Here is a 24,075-nt window from a genome sequence, read left to right on the forward strand (position 1 = left end):
GGCAATCTTTCAAATACCTAACAGGTGTAAAATAACGCAACTCAACTGACCACTGGGCATCTCTACAGAGAAATGCCAGATAAAAGTTCACTGTTCCTTTTAAAATGGATATACATATTTTTAAGACAATTCTATCTCTGTCTATCTGTCTGTCCATCCATCCATCTAGTGCTTTTCATACAGCTATCACCTTAAGCAGGCAACGGGGGAAAACCTTACTTAATGTTGTTACCCTGCTGTTTAATTATTACTGCTATAAATTTTGACATAGAAAGAGTAATGGAATCATTTGTATCCAATAAGAACCACATCACTTGAGCTCTCATATTAGGCAATTCCATATTTTAAAGTAGAGGGGTAATTAAAATAGCCTTTGGCTCATTCAATATGGGACACTCTATAATCATGTGGTCAGTGGTTTCAACTTTATCATGTTAGTATTGGCATGTTCTGTTAACATATGGTACTTTATTATATTCTACCCTCCAAAATCACCAAGGGAAGGGCATTCATTTTTGCCAGAGTAAAAGCTCTTTTGAACTTTGGTACTGTCAAACGATAAAAACACTTGCATCGGGAGGGCAATATCTAAATAAAGTGTTGAAAATACCCTTCATGCCCTGATATACTAATAATATCCAGCTTCCTAATCCACATTTTTATTTGCCTAATTATCTGTTTGGTCTTTGCAGTCTTGACCATGTTGTTTGTTATTCCAAGGCATTCAATTTCCCAATAGCTGATCCCATTGACTATTATATTTATCTGACTGGATGACTCCAAGTCAGTGCTCCTTTGGATTTTAAGATCTTTACGTTAAGAATAAATGCTTTTATCCATGTCTTAGCTTCCATCCATTATTCACCCAATTCAGCTCTCAGTGCTATTCCTGAAACACATCTGGGCGTAGTCAATAAGCATCAGGAAAAATTGTACTGAATGCAATCCATTCTCTCAGAAGCAGCCTGAATCCAGATTTCTGCACCATACAAAAATTGATCTGAAACCTTGGTATTATATACCTTTAATGCCAAGGGTTCGAATTAACTTCCTGCTATATAGAGGAATTTTATAATTGCCCTCCCTACTCTCAAGGCAGTATACCACACCAAATCCAAATGTGTTTTCCATGTGAGAGATGCTTCAAAATGGATCTCCAAGTATTTAAATTGGCTAGCCTGTTCCATAGGTTGGCCTGCTATATACAATCTGAAGATTTCACTTTTGCTAAATACTATGACCTTAGATTTCACGACATTCATAGACAAGCCTTCATGGTTACAGTAGTAATCAAAAAAGTTTATCAGTTTGTGGAATCCCACAACTGATCTGGGCACGATTGCTTCATCATCAGCATATAAAAGGATTGGAATTTTGGGCTTGGATAGATGAGGAAGATAGCAAGCATCCCTCAAGAGACAGGATCTAAGACAATTCAAATTAGACTGACAGTTCAATTTTCACCATATTTACTTGGAAGTATGTTCATCTGGAATTTACTTCTGAGTAAATCCTTAATTGCAGCCTGAATTGTTTTGAAAATGAATAGCCTAATTCTTGGCTGCCCTGCCACAAAATCTTCAAATAGACCATTTTGGGCATGTACTACATAAGACTCCAGAAATGGGAGTGGAGGGGGAGACTGCACACAGCTTTCATATTTAACTTTCTGTTCTTTCTGGGTGAAATCTGGTAGCAGGACTAATGTGGAAATCTCAGTGGTGTAACGCATAATGCCAATTCACTTAGAAGGAAGTGCACTAGCATAAAGATCTATGGAATCTCTGACATAGGCTGACAGTAATGGTTCCAAAGTGACACCTTGGAATATCAAAAACATCTGCCCAGAATGTTTTCAAGCTCTGCCAGATGTGAGAAAACTAAGCAGAGGACCATCTGCGACATATACCAGCTCCTCTGAAACTAGCATTATGCAACATTTGGCAACTATATCTCCTTCTGCACTAGAATATTAACAGCTAAACTTGAATCTCTGTAAATAAGAAGAAAAAAACACCAAACATCTCCAGTGATCTTTTCAGGCTTTGGTTTTTTCTGTTTGTTTGGTTTTTTTACTTATCTTGCAAAGGCTGCCCTGAAGGCTTCATTGTTTGGACAACGGCAAGCATGAAGGAGCATCTTCATTATCCTCAGGTTTAAAATGGCTACAATGTGTTCAGCCTGGATCTCTTATCTGACATCATATTGTCATTTATTTTCATTTAATTTACATTATTTATAGCCCACCTTTCTCACTGCAAGTGGATTGCACAGAGTAAGTCAGTACACAATAATGCAGTTAAAAACATAAGGCCTGAATATCCGGGTGCATTAAAAGTCATCCAGAACAGAGGGGACCTCCAATAAACAGCGCAGCAGATTTGGACTGTAGAAATCTGGAACCAACCAGAAATCTAAAACAGAACTGAAGCAAAGTACATCTATCAGCTGAATAAATGTATACGTGTTAAAATGATGCATTAAATTATGACAAAAATTAGGATCCCACTTACAGCAACAAATAATATAATAAACTATACAAAGTAGCATAGTACACAGTCTTTAACCCTTTACACCCAAACACCTTTTAGAACCATTTTGTTATAATATAGCCATATTACCTGTGTAGAACGGAATAATTTGTTATTGCAGAAAGCCAGGAGGATGCAAGCCATCCTGACTTCATCAGGTGAACCATTCCATAAAGGGGCAGGGGGACACAGAAAGGCAGCTAAAAATTTAAAACTTGTGATAAAATTACTATAAAAATCACTAAAGAAGAAGATTGCAGATTTATACCCCGCCCTTCTCTCTGAATCAGAGATTCAGAGCAGTTTATAATCTCCTATATCTTTTCCCCCCACAACAGACACCCTGTGAGGTGGGTGGGGCTAAGAGGGCTCTCACAGCAGCAGCCCTTTCAAGGACAACTCCTGTGATACCTATGGCTAACCCAAGGCCATTCTAGCAGGTGCAAGTAGAGGAGTGGGGAATCAAACCCAGTTCTCCCAGATAAGAGTCAGCTCATTAATCACTACACCAAACTGGCTCTAAAACCAACCCCTCTCCCAAAGATACATCATTATAATGGTTTTTTTAAAAAGTTCTTTAAAAGTTAGGCAGTCCTTCATTGTATGTTAATCCCAAACCACACATGGTTTTGAAAAGCAAAAGCAGCACCTTGGATTGTGCCCAGAAACAAACTGGAGGCCAGTATAGATGGGCCCAGGCTGGAGTGACATGGTTCCTACAACCCACACCAGTAAACATCCAGGTTGCTGTGTTCTGTACCAACTGACGTTTCTGAACACTTTACAAGAGCAGCCTCACAAAGACTGCACTACAGTAGTCTAATCTAGATGTAACCAGGGCACACACCACAGGGGAAGAACTTTTCTGGGCAGGAAAGGCCACAGCTGGCTGTAGAATGTAGATTTGAACTAGAACATGCACAGAGTGCCAGATAGATTTGCACTAATCCTGATCATAGAACATATTTGCACTAACCTGCCTTAGCTACTACATTTGCAGAACCCGCCTTAATATACATGTCACAGGTCCATAGTGGTCTTTGAGAACAAAGAAAGAAAGCACATTTCATATCACAAAGCCCTTTTCTCTTAGCAAGAATATGTTATCATCATGTTCTGTAAACTTCTTCTAAGAGAAAGTAAACATTCTCCCTATCTCTGGAGACATATCACAAACGTAAAAGTTTTGCCTCTTACACATTTTCTGGAATTAGGCCAAGTGCCCACACAAAGAAGACAAAGAACCTGAACAAACACCCTTTGGCCTTCTGCACATTCCCAAAAAACCACAGATGCAAGATACCAGGAAGTAAAGGGTTGGTGGAGTCTGATTAAAAAGACCCCATGAGGTATCACTTCATCTTTTATTTCAAAAATGGGAGATGGGATTCATTTGACCAATGAAGCGAGAACTTTGTGACCAATCACCTAGACCTGCTTTGTTATCAAAATTGTATAAATATGCTATGTTTTGTAAAGGAGAGCTGAGGGAAATGGAGGATGTTGGTACAGAGAAAGGGTTGTTTTTCCTCCTGTCACCGATGGTAATAAAGAAATCTCTGGATCAACTCACTTGAACTTCTGGCTGTTGAGTTTCTTAAATTGGACTGGGGACTCAACCTGGCACTGATGGTGTGTGCAACATGGCTAGCCAGTCAAAGCTGTTAAAAGACACCATGGGTCGCAGCTGCCACTAGCTCATCCAGCAGTAGGCCTGGGTCCAAGAGCGCTCCCTGTCTATGGACCTGGTCCTTCAAGGGGTGTGCAACCCCATCCAGAATGGGTAACACCTTAAATCCTTGGTCAGACTTTCCACCCACCAGTAGCACTTCTGTCTTGTCAGGATTACTCTTCAGTTTAATGCAAGGAGCATACAGTCAATGCTAGACAGATTTTCTCATAGAAACAGGAAACTACGCTCAGCATATTTTGGGAACACATGCAACAAATACTTTCATACTGGATGGCAACAACCAGAAGAAAACTATTTTAAAAATAAATGTATAGCAGTGGCTTTATTCTCATCACTATCTTCATGCCCTACCACTTTAATTATCAGGGTGTACCAGAGCAATCTTAATAAGATTATCATTGAAAGCGATTCAAAGTGGTATGAAGAAAACATACCCCTAGGTGACACAAACTTAAATTCAATATAATTTGCAGATAGACTATTTAAGGATAGGATTCCCAAATGTAACTTCTATATGTGGAGCAATTATGAAAGTTATAATTAAACATAATATATCTGTGGGATATGTAGGGCTGTCTCAAATGGAGAGAAATTTTGTCTTATTGACATTAACTATCAAGTTATATTATTCCAGCCATCAAGTGGAACAGAAGGAAATAAAAGCCACAGGCATTATCAGAATGTGTAATTATATGTATTTATTTGATTGTTGCAGTTACTCATGATACTGTCTCCAATCAGATCTCAGGATGTCAAGCTGATGAAGATTTCTAAGATCTCTATTCTTCATGGGAGCCAGTCCCAAGCCAGAAACATTCTCTTCCTTCCATACTAAACAAGGATAGGGTTGCCAATTTCCAAGAATATCAACAGAATTAGTTCTTTTGGAGAAAATGGTAGAATTGGAGGATGGTCTCTATGGCATCATATTCCTGCTGAGCTCTCTCCCCTCCACAAACTCCATCTTTCTCAGGCTCTACCCCCAAATGATCAGGAATTTCCCAACCCAAACATGGCAAACCTATGGAATTGTGGCAGGGATGGCTCTTTGCACCACAAGTCCTGAAAAGAACTCATAATCCTGCACACAGCAGCCAATCTTCAGGGTCCTGGCAGCTGATGAGGCTCTAAGGATGAATGGAGGAGATACTGTTACATTTTTTTCCTGTTGGTTGCCATCTAGTATTAAAAATATTTATTGCCCATCGTCTTGAGATAGGTTGAATGGTATGTTTTGATTTTTTTTTTATGGCCACATCTGCCCATAATATAATGCAAATAATTTTCAAGCATTCACCTCATCATCGGCAAGAGATGAAATCTAATATGTTGAGGAGATGAAATATTTCCTAGACATTAAAAATGCTGCCCTTTCCTCCTCCACAGCTTTACAGTTTAGTGTCAACAGCTCTACTAAGCAGCAGCAGCTATCCAGGGTTACAAAGATTGGCCTTTAGGCAGAGAAGAAATTAACAAAATGCATACAAGTTATATTCAAAACCTACAAGGGCTTCTGAGCCAAAATGCTTCTTCCAACAAATCATTTCCTTAAGCAGTATCTACATTAAAACCAATATCAAGTTCTTAGAAGAAATTCTACCATGGAAAGATGACTCCGATGTAAAGAAAAAAAACCTCTTTGTATGGTTTCTGTACTTTAATTACGGTAGTTTTTAATCAACCTTGAATGCACCATGCCAAACACATCCCACAAACTATGTGCTATATGGTCAGCTAACTACCTGACAATCTTCTGGGTTTTTTTTGCCTTTCCTGGCAATCAGAAACAGCAAATAAAGCAAGCTCTTTATGGGCTAGTGGGTTAAATTACAAGTTATGTAAGCCTAGGGTACAAATACAATAGCTAAAGCCCTTCAGTTAAAAGATTTTTAGCAATGGGGCGCACACACAATATTACAAATGTTACATTTGGTAGTGAGATAAAATAATTGGGAGGGTCAGTATAGGTGGTGATGGAAAGTGCCATCAAGTCGCAGCCAACTTCCGGCAACCCTATAGGGTTTTCAAGGCCAGAGACATTCAGAGATGGTTTGCCATTGCCTGCCTTTGCATGATTGCCCTGGACTTCCTTACAAACACCAACCAGGGCCAACCCTGCTTAGCTTCAAGAATTTAATGAGATTGCTTTAACTGAGCACTTGCTTACCTAGCACATGAATTAAAAGAACAACAACGAAGAGTAACAAATAATAATGTACACAATTAGATCCCATAGACTTCAATGGGAAACTCAAGTTCAAGGCTCTCCAGTTGAGATCAAAAACAAACAACAGCACCTAATTTTCTTTGCCTTGTTCTCAATAATTCTTCTAAGCATCATGGTTTGTGAAGACAACCTTGTAAAGGTGAAAGGAGCTTTTGTTATGAGATACACAAATTCAATGGAAAAAAGTTCTGCATACCAGCTCCCAGTTTGGTGCATAAAACAATTTGAAGAAATTGTATTAACATACCATCTTATTGTCTGGCTATGTTTCGATGTACACAAATATACAGTTTCAGAGGGTAGCCATGTTGCAGTAGAACAACTAGAGATGAGTCCAGTAGCACTTCAGACATCAAGAAGATTTTCAGAGCATGAGCTTTTAAGGGTCAAAGCTCTCTGACAAAACTCTCTGACATATAGTTGACCTGATTACAATAAATATTCCATTGTATCCAGAAATATTTGAAATTTTGTACAAGATTACAGTACCAATGTATGATTTATGTGTGAGCAGTTACCATGTGACAGGACCCATGGTTTGCTTTATAAACCAACATCAAACCACACAATATATGAGATAAACATCAACTGGTCAGAGTTAAAATATATATTATTTTACGGGTGTGTTTCAAAAAACTATGTTATTGATCACTGATGAAGGTCTAAGAGACTGAAATGTGTATAGTCTTGGGTTGGTCATTAACTCTGTATGAGGGATTTATGTTTTGAACTACATCGTTGTGTATACTAGATAATAAATACATTTATTTTGTTTTGATATAAATTTTAACTGCTGTTGCTCGACCTTTGAGGCATTCTCACAAATGCTTGGCAGTCATCTTTTTAGAGTCCAAAAACTCATCTGTGCAGGGCACAACTTGGTACGCTGATACCAATTTTTGAAATACTGTATGCCTTGTGATATTTTTTCAGGTTTTGGTTGGGCTGGAAATGGAGGAAACCTGGCAGCCCAATTCTATGCATGCCTTATGCAAATGGGTTGTCAGGTCCTAGGCTTTCACCAGCGGGGATGGGAGGGAAGAGAAAAGCAGGGCAACATGATGACATTACATAGACACAGAGTTTTGCCCAAAATATCAGAATGTCACTGTGCAATGTCCCCAGTGTGATTATCACTTCTGCATAATGTCATCACATTGGGGACATCGCACCTGGCTGTGGCTGTTAGGGGCAGGATTCCTCCTGCTGGTGCTGGGCAGGAGTCCAGGAAATCAGGGGATTCCCCACTCCCACCTGGGGGCTGGCAACTCTATATGCAAAAGAGAGGTGAACTGCAACCTTAGGTTGATAGTTTTTTCATGATAAGTTCCCATATTGATTAAGGCCATAAAAATTAAAAATTTGTTCTTTAGTAGGTGCTCAGTTTCTTTAAAAAGGGCTACATTCCTAGGTTCCCAGCTGGCCTAGATACACAGGCCAACAAGGCAGTTGTCTAAGGTGTCAGAATTTTAGGGGGAGGGGACTGGCACAGTAAACAAATGTTTTGAGGAAGGAGAGACAGAGAGAGTGCTGCTGCCAATCCTCTTGGGAAAGATCACAGAAGCAGCTTATGACAGGCAAATATAAACATAATAACCATGTCAACTTTTGATCACTTAATATGAATTTTTTTTTTTTATGTTATTCAGCATGCAATAAGACACAGGGGGTAGGGTGAGGCTGGGCCAGCCATGCTTAGACAAGTAGAATTCCAGGCACGATTTCTGGTAGGCACAACAGTTTACAATCAAGGCTAGACTCCAGAATGACTATAATCAAATCTACAGTGCTTTACCATTGCTGTTTCTTCAAAGAAAACAAAACAAGTTTAGCTGTCAATCTATAGTGCTTACTGTCTGTGGGTCATGGGAATTGTCAAATTAATTTGACAGTGCAAACTGGTCTGTAGTGTATTCCTAGGTCCAGAAATAAAGGCTTAATTGTAGTAATACTCCTTTTGTACCATACAGCTAGCTCTCAGTCACTGTTGTCAAATATTCATCTAAGAATATTTAGACTAAATTCTCTCTCCCTCCCTCTCTCTCTCTCACTGTAACACAGCACTATGAGCTCTTTCACTAAGAAGTCTAGACCTTGTGCTCTGTTTAATTCTCTGCTTTTATAAACAAGGAAGTGTCAAGCAGTTTTAATTGAATAAGAGACGTTACACAAGGTTCCCATTGGGTCACCTTCCGTTCAAACATCTATTTCATTAAATGCCAATCTGCTGGTGAGAAGAAGTCTTCCTGTTGTTGGGACGTCAGTCTTCATTCAATAGTAGGTGGAGAAAAGGATGTATTAAGGATTCTTACCTGCTGCTTTGGCAACATCAGCAGTGGTGATATTGTGGCCATTTGAGTACATTTTGAAGGTCACTGCAGGCCCCAGAATGCTACAACAAAATGATTTGAAAGAAGATATTGGTAACAAAGAAACAAAGCATATCGTATAGAATCATAGTTTACTCCTCACCTTTTGCTTTATTGGGCCTTGCTACAAAGGTATGTATTTTTAAATCTCAATCTCAAAGTATTTCAAAAGTATGATGGTCTCAATTTATTTTTTCCCAAAGAACATACTGGCTTCTATTGGTATCTTTCATTGGGAGCTGGCATGGTGTAGTGATTAGAGTATCAGACTAGGATATGAGAAGGCACCAGGTTCAAAACTCTACTCCACCATGGAAGCTCACTACTAGGTGACTTTGGGCCAGTCACACTCTCTCAACTAGGGTTGCTAGGCAGGATCTGAGAACTGGCAGGGGGAATAACCCCTGTTGGTCATGAGGACATCAGCAATGCCCCAACATCACTTCCCATGGGCCTGAAAGTGATGTCAGCACACTGCCAAAGGATGACATGGACACTTTGGAATTAGGGCAAAACTCTCAGGTCACTTCCTGACTGTGCAGGAACTGATGTCAGCAAGTCAGGACACCATTGTTGTCCCCCCCCATTGCCCACCATTTTATCCCCCATGAGCCAGCTGAGCAGCTGCTGGGAAGTGCCCACTGGGACAGGGAAATGACAGGCCTATTCTCAGTCTAATGCATCTAACAGGGGATGTTTGTAAGGCTAAAATGGAAGAGAGGCGAAGGAAGCTGTAAACTGCTTTGCATTATCATTGGGGAGAAAAACCAAATACATATCCAATAAATAAAATCTATGTGACACCACAACATTAAGATGTTGTCCAGACCTTGAACACCAACCCCCAGGAGATGGCCCAGACTGTCAACTGGCCTCCTTCCTGTCTCAGTGATGCTTCTGAGGTCCAAGAGTTGCCGGCTTGGCAGTTGCTAGGGAGTTGCCAAGGAGGGAGGCAGGTGGCAACTGTCCCAACGAGGAATATGCTTCTCCTCCAGAACACCTGGGAAGACCTTTACCTGACCTGGGAAACCTCTGCAGGTTCCACAGCTGCAAACATCAGGGAACAGGACCACCGGAGTGGGGGGAGAGGGGAATTTTGTTGAAATTTGGTGTGCAGACTGGAGCTGGAGAGGAGGAGGAATGTGAAACAACTTGGAGGACGAGGGGGCTGCAACTTGCCAGAGAGAGTTTTGAGAGCCCCCCATGTCTCTGAAGAAAAGGCATCCATGTTTCAGGCGGAGGAGGGTAAAGTAACCACCTCCCCACCCAATGTCTGAGGCTCTGGGAATCCTCTTCTGAAATTGCAAACAATTGCCCTGGAGTCTGCAGGCCCCACTAGTGGCCCTGTCAAGACCACAGAAGCTGACAGATGTGTGATATACTCTACCACTGACATGCAGCCAAGCTAAGTCCATGGGAACAGAGTTTGTTCTCACTTCATTGGAACACCTGATTGAGACATCTTCAGATAGAAATGAATGGTTTCCTCTTAGCTTTAGGAGACAACCTTATCAGAACTCCTTCATAAAGAACTGAATGATCCGCCCTGACTTTCTTGAGAGAAAGCAAACAGCCTGCTATCATGAGCACAGTTGAAACGGACTAAATCTGACCCCTATCTCAGATGTTGTTGACTCCTGTCTCAGGAGAAGAAGAAGATAAGTTTTTATTTCACCTGTCCCTCCCATGTTGCAACAGCCTTCTCCACTTCAGCCAAATAACTTTCACAAAGAGAAATCAATGGAAGATATTTCTTTGGCAGAAACATCAGGCAAATGAGAATGGTGAAAGATCCGGCTCAAGAGAGGTACCTGTTCCCTCCCTCATCCCCAATCACTATGCGGGAACAGGTTCCTACTGGTCTTCTGGTGTATATATTCCCCTTACAGGACAGGTGAATGCATTGCAGCTGCAATCCTGTGTGGGATACACTGATGAGGCACGAACACACACATAAGATTTTCATTATGCAGTTCAACACTTGCAAGAAAAGGAAACAGCTAAAATGAGTGTTAAAAACTGCTACATGATTATTCATAAATAAGCAGCTTTCAGGACAGCAGCCAGAGTCAAAGGCCAAAATTAGGCCAAAATGGCTTATTTCCAGGACACTAAAATTATGTCAAATAGCAACTGATTCCTCAATAGGGGCTCAGCACCAAAGGCTACATCAAAAGCTAATCATGAGCCAGAGGTCTACAGCTAACATCATTTGCATTAAACTTAATAGTTACCAAGCCACAGTGGGTCATTTTCTGGCTCTTATTCCCTGGAACTGAAAACAAAGTAAAAACTGTAAATCAGATTTGGGAAAGTGCTCCAAGATATCCTAAATAGGTGTCTTAACTCAACTCAAAACCTCCCAATAAAATAGGATTGTGGGAAGAAGGAGGCTTGACTTAAACCCCCTGCCTAAAATAAAAAATGGGTTTGGGATTAATTAGATTTCAAAAAATGTAAAGTATTCACTTTCAAAATCACTCCAGATTTTTGAGTTTTTATACATGATGGTGTTTTCAAATTATCACAGAAAATTAGCAGTGTATTTATTTGTTAAAAGTAGATATAACTACATGCATGCACAAATCTTTATGTGCACACATGTATACACAAGCCCTATTTCTCATGACCTGTCCATGTGTGAGGAAAAACCCCCTTACAGAACATCGTAATCACCAGCTTGGTTGCCAGAGCACCTGGAGAAGTGACTCACACACGTCTGGCCAGAGAGTGTGGGAAACCTATCCAGGGGCGAAAGGGACTTATGCAGTACTAGCAGCCATAACGCTACAAAGGCACTCAAGACCGGTACAAGAGTGCCCACCAGGAGAACGGATGGCTTCCCGTCGTTCTGTAGACATCCATCCCGGCCATGGAACGGAAGAAACTGTGCCGCCAGGAGCTACCCAGGCGAACGGTTTTGAAGCACTGCCCATAGAATCCACTGTGGAGGGCTAACATCACACGCAGCCATCTTCCTACCACGCCTAACTCCATTCCAGCGAAGCGGATGGCTCACGTACTCGCCAGATGTCACCTGTGCCTGCAAGCAATCTACCCACCCAAGGAGTGGCTAATCGTCCAACCGCCACTGTCTTTGTTTTACGGAACTCAAGACAAAGACTAATGCCAAGGAGAAGACAAGAAGAGGAAGACCATCTTCAGCCTGCCAAGTGCCTTTGTGTAAACCGGGTGTTACCTAGGCAATGATTTGACTCTCTATTGTCGCCCTTTTAGATAAGTTTGATAATCTTAAGTATCTCCCCACCCAGTAATCTTTCCTATTCTTCTCCCCAACTGTCATTTTGGAGCCTCACCCTGATCCATTTCAACCTGAAAGTTCACTCAGGTATCCAGGATCCAAGCAAGTCCATTGGTCAGGAATGGGTGCCCAATTAGGCACCACCAATGAACTTTCTATTGGTTGTCTCAGTAGTCCAGCCCTTATGGTCACTGCGAAACCTCCCCTTTTTGGGAGGTCATGCATCAGCTGACCACCTTCCTCCTCCCTCGTACCTCCCATCCCCTAAGGGCTCAAGAGAGTCCTTATAATCTGTGGACTAGCTACCCACAGGTGTGCTTCTATCAGTATCCCAATTCCGCTGCATAGATCCATCCCCCATTCCTGATCAGTTTCGGGTCCCTTCTCCCACTTCTTCGCTCGCCGCCATTGGAGTCTTCCTTGAAGACTACGATAATTAAATATCACCCTTTTTGTCTACCCATGTGTTCCCCTATCTCTCTATCTATTTTTCTTAGGACTGTATGTATGATTTTATGAATATTTTATCTTGTATGGAAGCCTATATTTTTCTTAATAAATTTTAATTGTTTTACTTAATTAGAGTCCCTAATATTTTTAAGCAATACTTTCTGGACGTGGAATCTTGTATACACAGGTAAAAGATCCTGATTAAGCCAGGTGCCCACCTGACAATTCCCCATCCTCGTTTTGAGGGCATTTTGGCTTACACATGTTAAGTCTCTCTCCCTCTTTTGTCCCAATATTTGCCTTTCGGGGAGATGGTGGGGCTGCCATCTTAAAATTGCACTGATGTGAGTTGCACTGAAGTATTACCTTCAGGATTCTGCTCCCTCTCCAGGATCCCTAGAAGTTACATTTCAAAGAGCCTATGATGCACCTTCTCTTTAGCTAACATTCATGTATGCATATGCAACACTAAGGCATCACACACACTGTACGGCTTGCCACTTCATATGTGGGTAAGACATATCTTTTCTTTTCAACTTCTAACAAAAACATGGAGAGCATGTTTTTTACCGGTGAAAATGAGGAGAGGCCCTTATCACATGGCCCTAATCCAAACAAGGGAGGCAATAAATCTTTCAGTTAAGAATTTGAGTTCTGCTGGGGGAAATGTACTTTACATGTAACAGAATATCAGAACAAAATAAAATAAATTAGAACAAAAAATTCCACAGTTTCTGGTGTTTATACATGTATACATTGAGGTGTTTATACATGTATACATTGAATATACACAGAGGGCAGCCCTCTCTTCCCCCACCCAGCACTGCACATTCAGTAGAAAAATCTGAGATTCCCACACATGAACTATGTGTTTAGGCTCTGTTGGAGCTGGTAGGAACCCTATTTGCAGGGAGTACCTGATTTCATGGAGAACCTTGTACCCTTCCACTGAAAATGCAAAGTCCCCTTTTATGTGCATTCATCAGAGCTTTTTTTGTATAAAAAGCCCTGCAGGAACTTATTTGCATATTAGGCCACATACCCCAATGGAACCATTGTTTCACAAGAGGCTTTTTTGTAGAAAAAGCCCAGTATTTGTATATTAGGCCATACTCACTGACACCAAGCCAGCTGGAACTGCGTTCCTGTGTGTTCCTACTCAAAACCCCCCCTGGCATTCATCATACATGGAAAGAAAATCTTTAAACGCCTGGTTTCACAGCCTTTTGCAGGGACTGTCTCTTGGCTGGAGGGAGGGAGTGGGAAGCTATATCACAGTGTCTTGCACGTTGTCATTGGTTTTACAACATATATGTTAAATAGCAGCTTTTTTTTTGTTACATTCATATCCTGCCCTTCAGTCAAAGAAGTCAAAACAGCATTTAAACCTCAAAGCAGCTCTTTTAAACCACAATAATGCAATTCTCCTAGATTTATCCAGTGTACTTTAAAATACAGTAGAGATTCCACCTGAGTTTCCACAGTTGAAATCAGCATGTTAGTCCGTCTCATAATAATTCTAGCATTTGAGAGAGAATATGTGTGAAGAGAGATTGACAGGATGACAAGGTTTTTTTGAGTAGGAACACACAGGAATGCAGTTCTGGCTGGCTTGGCGCCAGGGGTGTGGCCTAGTATACAAATGAGTTCCTACTGGGATTTTTCTACATAAAAAGCCCTGCAGAATGATATACCTCGACATGATTTACACCTTAGTAGTTGTGATATGTGAAATACTGCTAAATCACTAGTGCTACTATGCCACTGTAAAATCAGGCTAATATTAACCTCTTAAAAACCAAATTTCCTTTAGGCATACACTAATGCATTTCATTGCAAACAACCCGTCTCCATAAATCATCCATGATTCTGCTGGTTAGTAAACAGCTTTGTCTTGTTTGTGGCAGCCTGTATTGCATAAGAGTTCAACCAATTGTGCAGATGAAAACAGACTGCAGATTTAAGAAAGCATAGAGCCAAACTGGTCAAATGAACAGAAACATCTCAAGAAGCATGGAACTGCTAAATATTTGCAATGACAGCTAAAGAGCCATAATTATATCTGAGAATTATATTGCTGTGTCAGGTGCATTCATGCATATCTGCCATAAAACAGTTTTGATTTTCATAGTTTACACCCATTTAACAAGAGCAAGGTACTCTTTTTCGAAGCACTCCCAGCCCAGAAAAAGATTATTTTGCAGAGCATCAATCTGACTGCAAGAGTAATACAGAAGTAACCATTCTTTTCCTATTCAAAGTGCTGTGTTAGTTTCAAGGACCAGCTAAAGATATTGCTAGACATGTACAGAGATGCATTACCCCCTCTGTCGGTAGAATTTCTGCTTTTTTTATTTCAGTAATGTTGCCTTCAGCAATGTTTTATTTTTTAAAAAAATCTGAAACATATTGCAAGTTGTCACTCTGATGCATTGGTGGCTTACAGTCAGTTTGTAAAAGACGACATTTATGCTGAGATTATTTAACTCTAGATGAAGGATATTACACTCCTTCCCCCAATTTTCTCCCTTCAAAAGTACATATGGATAAAAACATATAATAAAAATAACTGCTGTTGCTGTTGTTGTTATTGTTTCACCCTTTTTTACACGGAATGGAAGTATATGAGGAATGGAAGTGTATGAGGTTTTGTAACCAAATAAATAAACTGGGGGAAAAGATGAGAGAAGAAGTTCTGACATAATCAATAAGGCAATGCCTGCATCACTTTCATTTGCAGGACTACAATTGTCATTATGTACAAGAGCGTTTAAATTCTTTCAGGTTATGGATTGAACTTTACATGACCACACTTTTCCCTCACATAGATGTTCTTTACTGATTAGTAAATTGACAAGAAATATCACACTGAAACACAGTTACTGTCTGTTGTACCCCCCATACCCTTCAGTGGAGAAAGATTTTAGGAGCAAGAGAAGTGGAATAGCCATGTTTGTTGAAATCACAAGGTATTGAGCAGATGCAAGAAGGAAACAAATCTGAGTCTTTACTGGTATCTTCTAGAATTTTTCAGTTAGGGAGACTACATAAAGGACCGTGTATGCAAAATATAACAGCACTCATGTTGGATGTAAAGAACAAATGAACAAAGATTTCAGGTTTTCACGGCTGGTAAAATCATTAGGGTTCGTAGACTCTTTCGGGATCAAGTAGAGGAAGTAGAACACGGCACCTGATCCCGAAAAAGTCTACAAACCCTAACAAATGAACAAATCATTAATGAATCCAATGTGTCTGTAGTATTGAAGAGTGTTACAAAATGATCATCAAAAGTAATTACACAATTGCAGATATATATACACATATGAAGAAGAAGAAAAAAAGGAGAGGAGGAGGAGGAGATTGGATTTATACTCTGCCATTCACAACCCGAAGGAGTCTCAGAGCAGTTTACAATCTCCTTCCCCTTCCCCTCACCACAACAGACACCCAGTGAGGCTGAGAGAGCTCTTCAAGAACTGCTCTTCAGCTGAACAGCTCTGTGAGAGTCATTACTAGTTTTCTATATGGGAAAGCATTCAACCCACTATCCCCTATAGTTTAAACTGCCACAAGAAATTGGCGAATTTTTGACATCTTGAATCTAACATTTTTACTTACTAATTTTTAAAGTTTATTTTTATGTATGATTTTAAACACAAAAATGAATTCTAAAGTTTTATAGATACAGCCTTCAGGCTGTAATGGTAAATATTTGAGACTAGCTTGATACCCGTGCTTCGCTACCTCATGTTAAGTACTATTTGTGAATTTCTTTGCTGCATCCCTAAGTAGTTTCCTCCTTGTAGTGTGATGGCTGTGAGAGGTGTGTGGGGAGTTGGCCTGTGGAAGGGATGTGGAAGTACTATTTGCGGATGTGGAAGTACTATTTGCGAATTTCTTTGCTGCATCCCTAAGTAGTTTCCTCCTTGTAGTGTGATGGCTGTGAGAGGTGTGTGGGGAGTTGGCCTGTGGAAGGGATGTGGTGGACACTTTGGCATGTTCATAGTAGAGGTTCACTTCCAAACAGTAGTTCTAAGTAGTTTCCTCCTTGTAGTGTGATGGCTGTGAGAGGTGTGTGGGGAGTTGGCCTGAGGGAGGGATGGTGTGGTGGACACTTTGGCATGTTCATGGTAGAGGTTCACTTCCAAACAGACCCTCAAAAAGTTGTGCACCATTTCCCCCTGATAATTTGAAAGCTCAGTTTCCATACTGGCTTTTATGTAAAATCCCTAGTGAATTTTTGGAGGAAAACTGGGATGTGCATTTCACCTCAGGGCACATTCAATGACTCTCAAAGAAAATGCATAGTGTTTAGACCCCTCAGGCCACATATGCAAATGACCTCTGTGTTCCGACTGTTTTGGGGATGGGGGGGGGGGGGGCGGGATGAGGTATGGAATATTGCCTGTGGTTTCCTGTAACTGTAACTCAGAGCAGCCAGGCTCCACAGGAAGATTGGCAAACCTAGTGAGCTTTAGAATGTTGGGGGTGATGTCCAATCAGGCAGGTTATGCAAATGACCATTTGCTGCAACTGTCTCTGTGAGCGGGGGAAGAGGCAGCAGCCTCCTTGCCACACTGTATCCCTCATGGGGAAACACATTTTACTCCTTTTCACCCCCTTAGTGGGCGAATGTCTTAAAATCCTTTCTTAGTGGCTATGGACATCATGAAAGGAATGTTCTCCCCAAATTTCAAGTTTCTAGGTTCAGGAGTTTTGGTTGGGGCTTGATTTATAGGTCAGGAGACTTGTCTTTATATAGAGAGACGACAGATCCAAATCCGAACAGACTGTAAGTGTTGTAAAAACCCCTACATCAAAAAGCATACAAAATTGGGAGCCCTGAAAGTTTAATTTAAAAAAAAAAAATTCCAATTAGAAGAACAGTTTGAGTATTTTTCCCCCATACACACACGCACTATTCAAGGTTTAGTTATACCACTGTGCTATTTATATACAACTACAATTCTTTAAACAAAATATGTTAGTTAATTTCTGTCTGGAAGTCACATAACATTTTCCATAATTTTCTTTGATGGTTAAAATAATTAAATCTACTCCCTACCCACTTCTTTCAGGTTTCAGTCCCACATGTTCTTCCTTCCACCAGTCAATCCTCTCTAGTTTATACTCAGAAGCTTCCCCATTTTCCAAATGTTCAATACCATGTCTGAAGGGTGTAATTCTGCTCAGTATGGCACTGCATGTGGGGTTTCCTTATTGTCTAAGGTAATTTTTTTACCAGTAAGCATCACATACATGGTCAGAGTCACTAGTTGTTTTGGATAACTGCAGTTCTCTTATGACTCAGCCTTGATATGTCCAGTTTGTGAATGCTATAGCACATTGAGATTGCAATGACTATGAGGTGCTTTCTATAGAGGAAGAGGTTTGTGAAGTCTCCTTGTTGCTCCTGCAGCTGCTGATACAACACACAAGCAAAGAGGATTCCACATGACTGATTTACCCATAGTTTCCCTGCCCTAATCTCCACATTCCCTCCCCCACACACTCAGGGCCTTTTTTAAAATGGCCAATTAATATCAATTAATACCCACCATTACTAATACATCAATATATTCCGCTGTTAAATCAAAATAGCACCTGACATTGTTTCACGATACTGTTTTATATGCTTTTATCTATGATGTACTTTATATTTTTATGTAATTGTTTATTAATATTGGTTTTTATGACCTTTGAATGTGAGCCGCCCTGAACCTGCTTCAGCGGGGAGGGCAGGATATAAGTCGAATAAATAAATAAATCATAGCAGTGTAATGGTATAACAATTTTTATATCATTTTCTGTTACTTTTATCTGTCATTTAAAAACAAGCAAATCCTTTCCTTGTGGAGATATGTGAGGAAAAGCATATTTCTACAACAAAGAGGGCTAGAGTTGAGGGTGGTTTACAGAAAGATGGGGATGTGTTGAAAATGATAACACAAATTGTTATAATGTTGTATCAATATAAAAATTGTCATTTGCTGACAAAAACAAAAGCCCCTTAGTAGTGGACAGAACATGGCTGCCACAGGGCCAGGGGAAATGGCTGCCATAGGGGTAGAACCAAGGAAATCCCAACTTTCTCACCCACCCAGCAGCCATCCAGGTGTGAGGAAAAAGCCCCCTACTTTTCATACATATGGACATCGTGATCACCAGTATGGTTGCCAGGGTGCCTGGAGATTTGACTCTCACACATCTGCTCTAAGAAGTGGACTTTGCCCACAGCTTCTAAGGCTTATGTGGCAGCTTTGCATTCTACACCTCTGGATGCGTGTTAGCCAGAACTCTGCTCCTTGTGTGCCCAGTCTTGGCCACTGCAGTGGAGGAAGCCAGGTCACCATGTTTCCAGCCTGTCTCCATGACCCAAAGGCTAACGTCACCAGAATCCATCGTGCTTTCCTGATTCCATCTCCAACATCTGCTTCAGCTTTGCATAAGCTTATCCAAGCATACCCTGCCAGACCACTCAAGCCTTTGCCTAAGGAAACCCAGAAGAAAGACGGGTGCCAGGAAGAAGATAAGGAAGAGGAAGACCATCTCCTCCATCATCAACTAAGTCTTTTGTCTTACCTGGGTGATACCTAGGCCAGTATTTGATTCTCTATTATCACCTTTTCAGATAATCCCATTTAACCTTAAGTATCCAGCCATTCCCATTCTTACCCCAGTCTAACACCTTGGAGCCGCCTTAGGCCATATTGCAACTTGGAAATTTCCAGGTTCACAGGACTAAGGTGAAGTTCATTGGTTAAAGATGACACCCAATTGGATGTCACCAAAGGACTCACCATTGGCTCTGCTAATGTCCAGCCTTCATGGTCATCACAGAGCCTCCCATCTCTCCTCCCCGTCACCTCCCATCCCCTAAGGGGTCTAAGGGAGCCTATTTAATCTCTGACCCAACTCCACTCATGTGTGCATCTAACAGTATCCCAGTTCCGCTGCCTAGATCCATCCCCAATTCTGGCCACAGTTTTGGGTCCATTTTCCCTGTCCTCTTATGTCGCCATTGGAACCTTCCTCGAAGACTACGATGGTAAATATTACCCTGTGTGTCTACCCTTATATGTTCCCCTATCAATCTATCTGTGTTTCTTAGACCTGTGTGAATGTGTGATTGTTTTGTATTTTTATCTTGTGTGAAAGAACTATTATTCTAAATAAATTACAATTGGTTTTTATTAAATTAGAGTCCTCTTTATTGAGCATTACCCTCTGGATGGTTGAGCCTGGTATATATTGGTAAAAAAGATTCCTAGTGAGCCAGGTGCCCACCTAACTAATTCCCCAACCTCGTTTTGAGGGCATTTCGGCTTACACAGGCTTTGCTGCCATTTTTCCCAAATTACTTCAACAAAGCAGTTTGGGCAAGATCCAAGAAAAGGCATGAAAATTCCAGGAGATGTACAAATGCAGGACAAAAACAGGGAAAAGCCCACTTCCAATTGTACCAACCGAAGGCCCATGTGGAAATGGCCTGACTGAACCTCTCATAATATAATTTGTATAATGTGTATTGCATAAATTCACAATTCCGTAAAACAATTAGAAAGGTCACTGATTCAAGGAAGTCTGTGCAGTATCCATTTCTCACTCAGTCATGCCTCTGAGATTCCTTTTTATGATGGACTAGTTCTCCATTCCTCCTATCCTTTCACAATAGAAGTAATCACCTCAGAAAGCAATTGTAGTATTTGAACAGATCAGTAATCCCTTGGGTATGGTATTACTCCATTTTTTGCAAATGAGTTCCTCAGAGTGACCTATAAAACTGCCCATTAATAAATAATTGTTAATGTAATTAACCACCTGAGACAATTAACACTTGCTGTGTTTTCCTAGTTCACCTATTATTAGGCTAGCTGCCAGTTTGCACTTTTTTTGACAACTGAGTTGTATAGCTGACACATGGTAATTTGAAAATTAAGCGGTCCAGTTTATCATTTATACATTTCCATCCCAGTCTTCATAGAGCAGCTTGCAAGGGGATCTTGGTGGTCAGGATCCAGGCATTGAGCATGTCTATACCTACTAAGCTTCAATTGTACAACATCAAATGCTCCCACACTGACCAAATGTGTAGTGTAATATAAGTGTATTCATGCTTCAAAATCTAGGAGGAAATCTTTAAGGTAACTATATATGCCACACAAGACAACTGTGTGGTGATCTAACAACTCATGTGGTGGGACAGTCCATATCGTTTAGTAGCTGTGCAGATGCTTTGTATACTGGTTCTAAGTCAGACCCTAGCATTTCCATTTTTAAGTGTCTCATATAAGCAGCACTACAACTCTGTCTAATACTCTGGAGAACAGAACATACAGCACTGTATAAAAAGGATCAACGGTCTGACTCAGTATAAGGTAGTTTGATATTTTCACAATAAACAGGCTGCAGAAAGGATCCAGCACAAGCTGAGATAGTGGCCAATGTAAATGTGACAAATCCAAAAGGTTAACATTTTAGATTTCCTAAACTGGGCATCAGCCATCATCCCTACACACTGAGTTTTAGTTATGGTGCAGCTCCCCAGGATATTTTATTGCCTGATGTACTGAGAGTGCAGGGATCTTTAGCAACACCATATTGAACCCTCATTGGGAAGGGGACATTTTGGATAATGGGTGACTCTGAACTACCTATGAAGGCAATTCTACAGAACTGAAAACTTATCATAAATTGATTGACAATTAATTCCACAAGTTACAAAGTTCACACAGCAGGTACATGGCCACCACAAGGGCTTTGGATCAGACTGCACCTGGAGTAACATGCCAGGAATTCAGTTCTGCAGCACAGGGACATAATGTTGTATCAGGACAGCAATGCTTAAATCCCCTGAATACATTATTTTCTTTACCAGAAATGGTCTTGGAAAGCCACTATTTGCCCAGCTGGATAAACTTACATACACTAGTGGTTACGTACAAGTAGAGAGTTAGCGTGGTGTAGTGGTTAAGAGCAACAGACTGCAATCTGGAGAACCAGGTTCAATTCTACACTCTTCCACATGATGCCAGCTGGGTGACTATGGGTCAGTCACAACTCTTTCAGAGCTCTCTCAGACCAAAAAATAATTTTAGCTCACCACCCAGGGTCAATAACACTAAACTTTAGGCTGAAGAAGAAGACAACGACATTGGATTTATATCCCACCCTCCACTCCGAATCTCAGAGTGGTTCACAATCTCCTTTATCTTTCTCCCCCACAACAGACACCCTGTGAGGTGGGTGGAACTGAGAGGACTCTCACAGCAGCTGCCCTTCAAGGACAACCTCTGCCAGAGCTATGGCTAACCCAAGGCCATTCCAGCAGGTGCAAGTTGAAGAGACATAAGAACGTAAGAACATAAGAGAAGCCATGTTGGAGCAAGCCAATGGCCCATCCAGTCCAACACTCTGTCACACAGTGGCAATTTTTTTTTTATCTATCTATCTATCTATCTATCTATCTATCTATCTATCTATCTATCTATCATCTATCTATCCATCCATCCATCCATCCACACTGTGGCTAATAGCCACTGATGGACCTCTGCTCCATATTTTTATCCAATCCCCTCTTGAAGCTGTCTATGCTTGTAGTCGCCACCACCTCCTGTGGCAGTGAATTCCAAATGTTAATCACCCTTTGGGTGAAGAAGTACTTCCTTTTATCCGTTTTAACCTGACTGCTCAGCAATTTCATCGAATGCGCACGAGTTCTTGTATTGTGAGAAAGGGAGAAAAGGACTTCTTTCTCTACTTTCTCCATCCCATGCATTATCTTGTAAACCTCAATCATGTCACCCCGCAGGCGAAGTTTCTCCAAGCTAAAGAGTCCCAAGCGTTTTAACCTTTCTTCATAGGGAAAGTGTTCCAGCCCTTTAATCATTCTAGTTGCCCTTTTCTGGACTTTCTCCAATGCTATAATATCCTTTTTGAGGTGCGGCGACCAGAACTGCACACAGTACTCCAAATGAGACCGCACCATCGATTTATACAGGGGCATTATGATACTGGCTGATTTGTTATCAATTCCCTTCCTAATAATTCCCAGAATGGCGTTGGCCTTCTTTATTGCAATCACACACTGTCTTGACATTTTCATTGAGTTATCTACCACGACCCCAAGATCTCTCTCTTGGTCAGTCTCTGGCAGTTCACAACCCATCAACTTGTATTTGTAGCTGGGATTCTTGGCCTCAATGTGCATTACTTTGCACTTGGCCACATTGAACCGCATCTGCCACGTTGACGCCCACTCACCCAGCCTCAACAGATCCCTTTGGAGTGCCTCACAATCCTCTCTGGTTCTCACCACCTTGAACAATTTAGTGTCATCTGCAAACTTGGCCACTTCACTGCTTACTCCCAACTCCAAATCATTTATGAACAAGTTAAAGAGCATGGGACCTAGTACCGAGCCCTGCGGCACCCCACTGCTTACCGTCCTCCATTGCGAAGACTGCCCATTTATACTCACTCTCTGCTTCCTATTAATCAGCCAGTTTTTGACCCACAAGAGGACCTGTCCTTTTACTCCATTACTCTCGAGCTTTCTAAGGAGCCTTTGATGAGGAACTTTATCAAAAGCTTTCTGGAAGTCAAGGTAAACAACATCTATCGGGTCTCCTTTGTCCACATGTTTGTTCACCCCCTCAAAGAAATGTAAAAGGTTAGTGTGGCAAGATCTTCCCTTACAGAACCCATGCTGAGTCTTCCTCAATAACTCGTGTCCATCAATGCGCCTACTCATTCTGTCCTTGATAATGGTTTCTACCAACTTTCCCGGTATTGAAGTCAGACTGACTGGCCTGTAATTTCCCGGATCTCCTCTGGAACCCTTTTTAAAGATGGGGGTGACATTCGCTACCTTCCAGTCCTCAGGAACGGAGGCAGATTTAAATGAAAGATTACAGATTTTTGTCAGAAGATCCACAAGTTCAACTTTGAGTTCTTTCAGAACTCTTGGATGTATGCCATCCGGACCTGGTGACCTATTAGTTTTTAATTCATCTATCAGTTGTAGGACCTCCTCTTTTGTCACCTCAATCTGACTCAGGTCTTTCAACACCCCTTCCAAAATGAGTGGTTCTGGAGCGGGCAAACACTTCTCATCTTTCACAGTGAAGACGGAGGCAAAAAATGCATTCAGCTTCTCAGCCATTTCCCTATCCTCCTTCTGTAATCCTTTGACCCCTTGGTCATCCAAGGGCCCCACTGCCTCTCTGGCTGGTTTCCTGCTTCTAATATATTCGAAAAAAAAATTATTGTTGGTCTTTATGTTTTTTGCAATATGCTCCTCATAGTCCGTTTTTGCCTGCCTTATCACAGTCTTGCATGTGATTTGCTACAGCCTGTGTTCCCTTTTATTATCTCACTTGGACTGGTTTTCCACCGCTTAAAGGAGTCCTTCTTACCTTTTACAGCTTCCATTACTTTGTTTGTTAACCCAGTTCTCCCAGATAAGAGTCTGCACACTTAACCACTACACCTGGCTATACACAATACTATATGATAACTATTAATTACACACACGTTTC

At 41.1% G+C, this 24,075-nt stretch overlaps 1 protein-coding gene across 1 annotated transcript in view; it reads right to left on the reverse strand.

Moving 5' to 3' along the window:
• Positions 1 to 24,075, reverse strand: part of PTPRN2 (protein tyrosine phosphatase receptor type N2) — a 961,700-nt gene that overhangs the window by 516,037 nt on the left and 421,588 nt on the right. The window contains exon 11 of the mRNA XM_060248066.1: positions 8,764 to 8,843. Coding sequence (XP_060104049.1) covers positions 8,764 to 8,843 — 80 coding nt within the window. The remainder of the gene's footprint in view (positions 1 to 8,763; positions 8,844 to 24,075) is intronic.

This window comes from Heteronotia binoei, chromosome 10, assembly GCF_032191835.1.
Source record: "Heteronotia binoei isolate CCM8104 ecotype False Entrance Well chromosome 10, APGP_CSIRO_Hbin_v1, whole genome shotgun sequence".
Taxonomy (NCBI): Eukaryota; Metazoa; Chordata; class Lepidosauria; order Squamata; family Gekkonidae; genus Heteronotia; species Heteronotia binoei.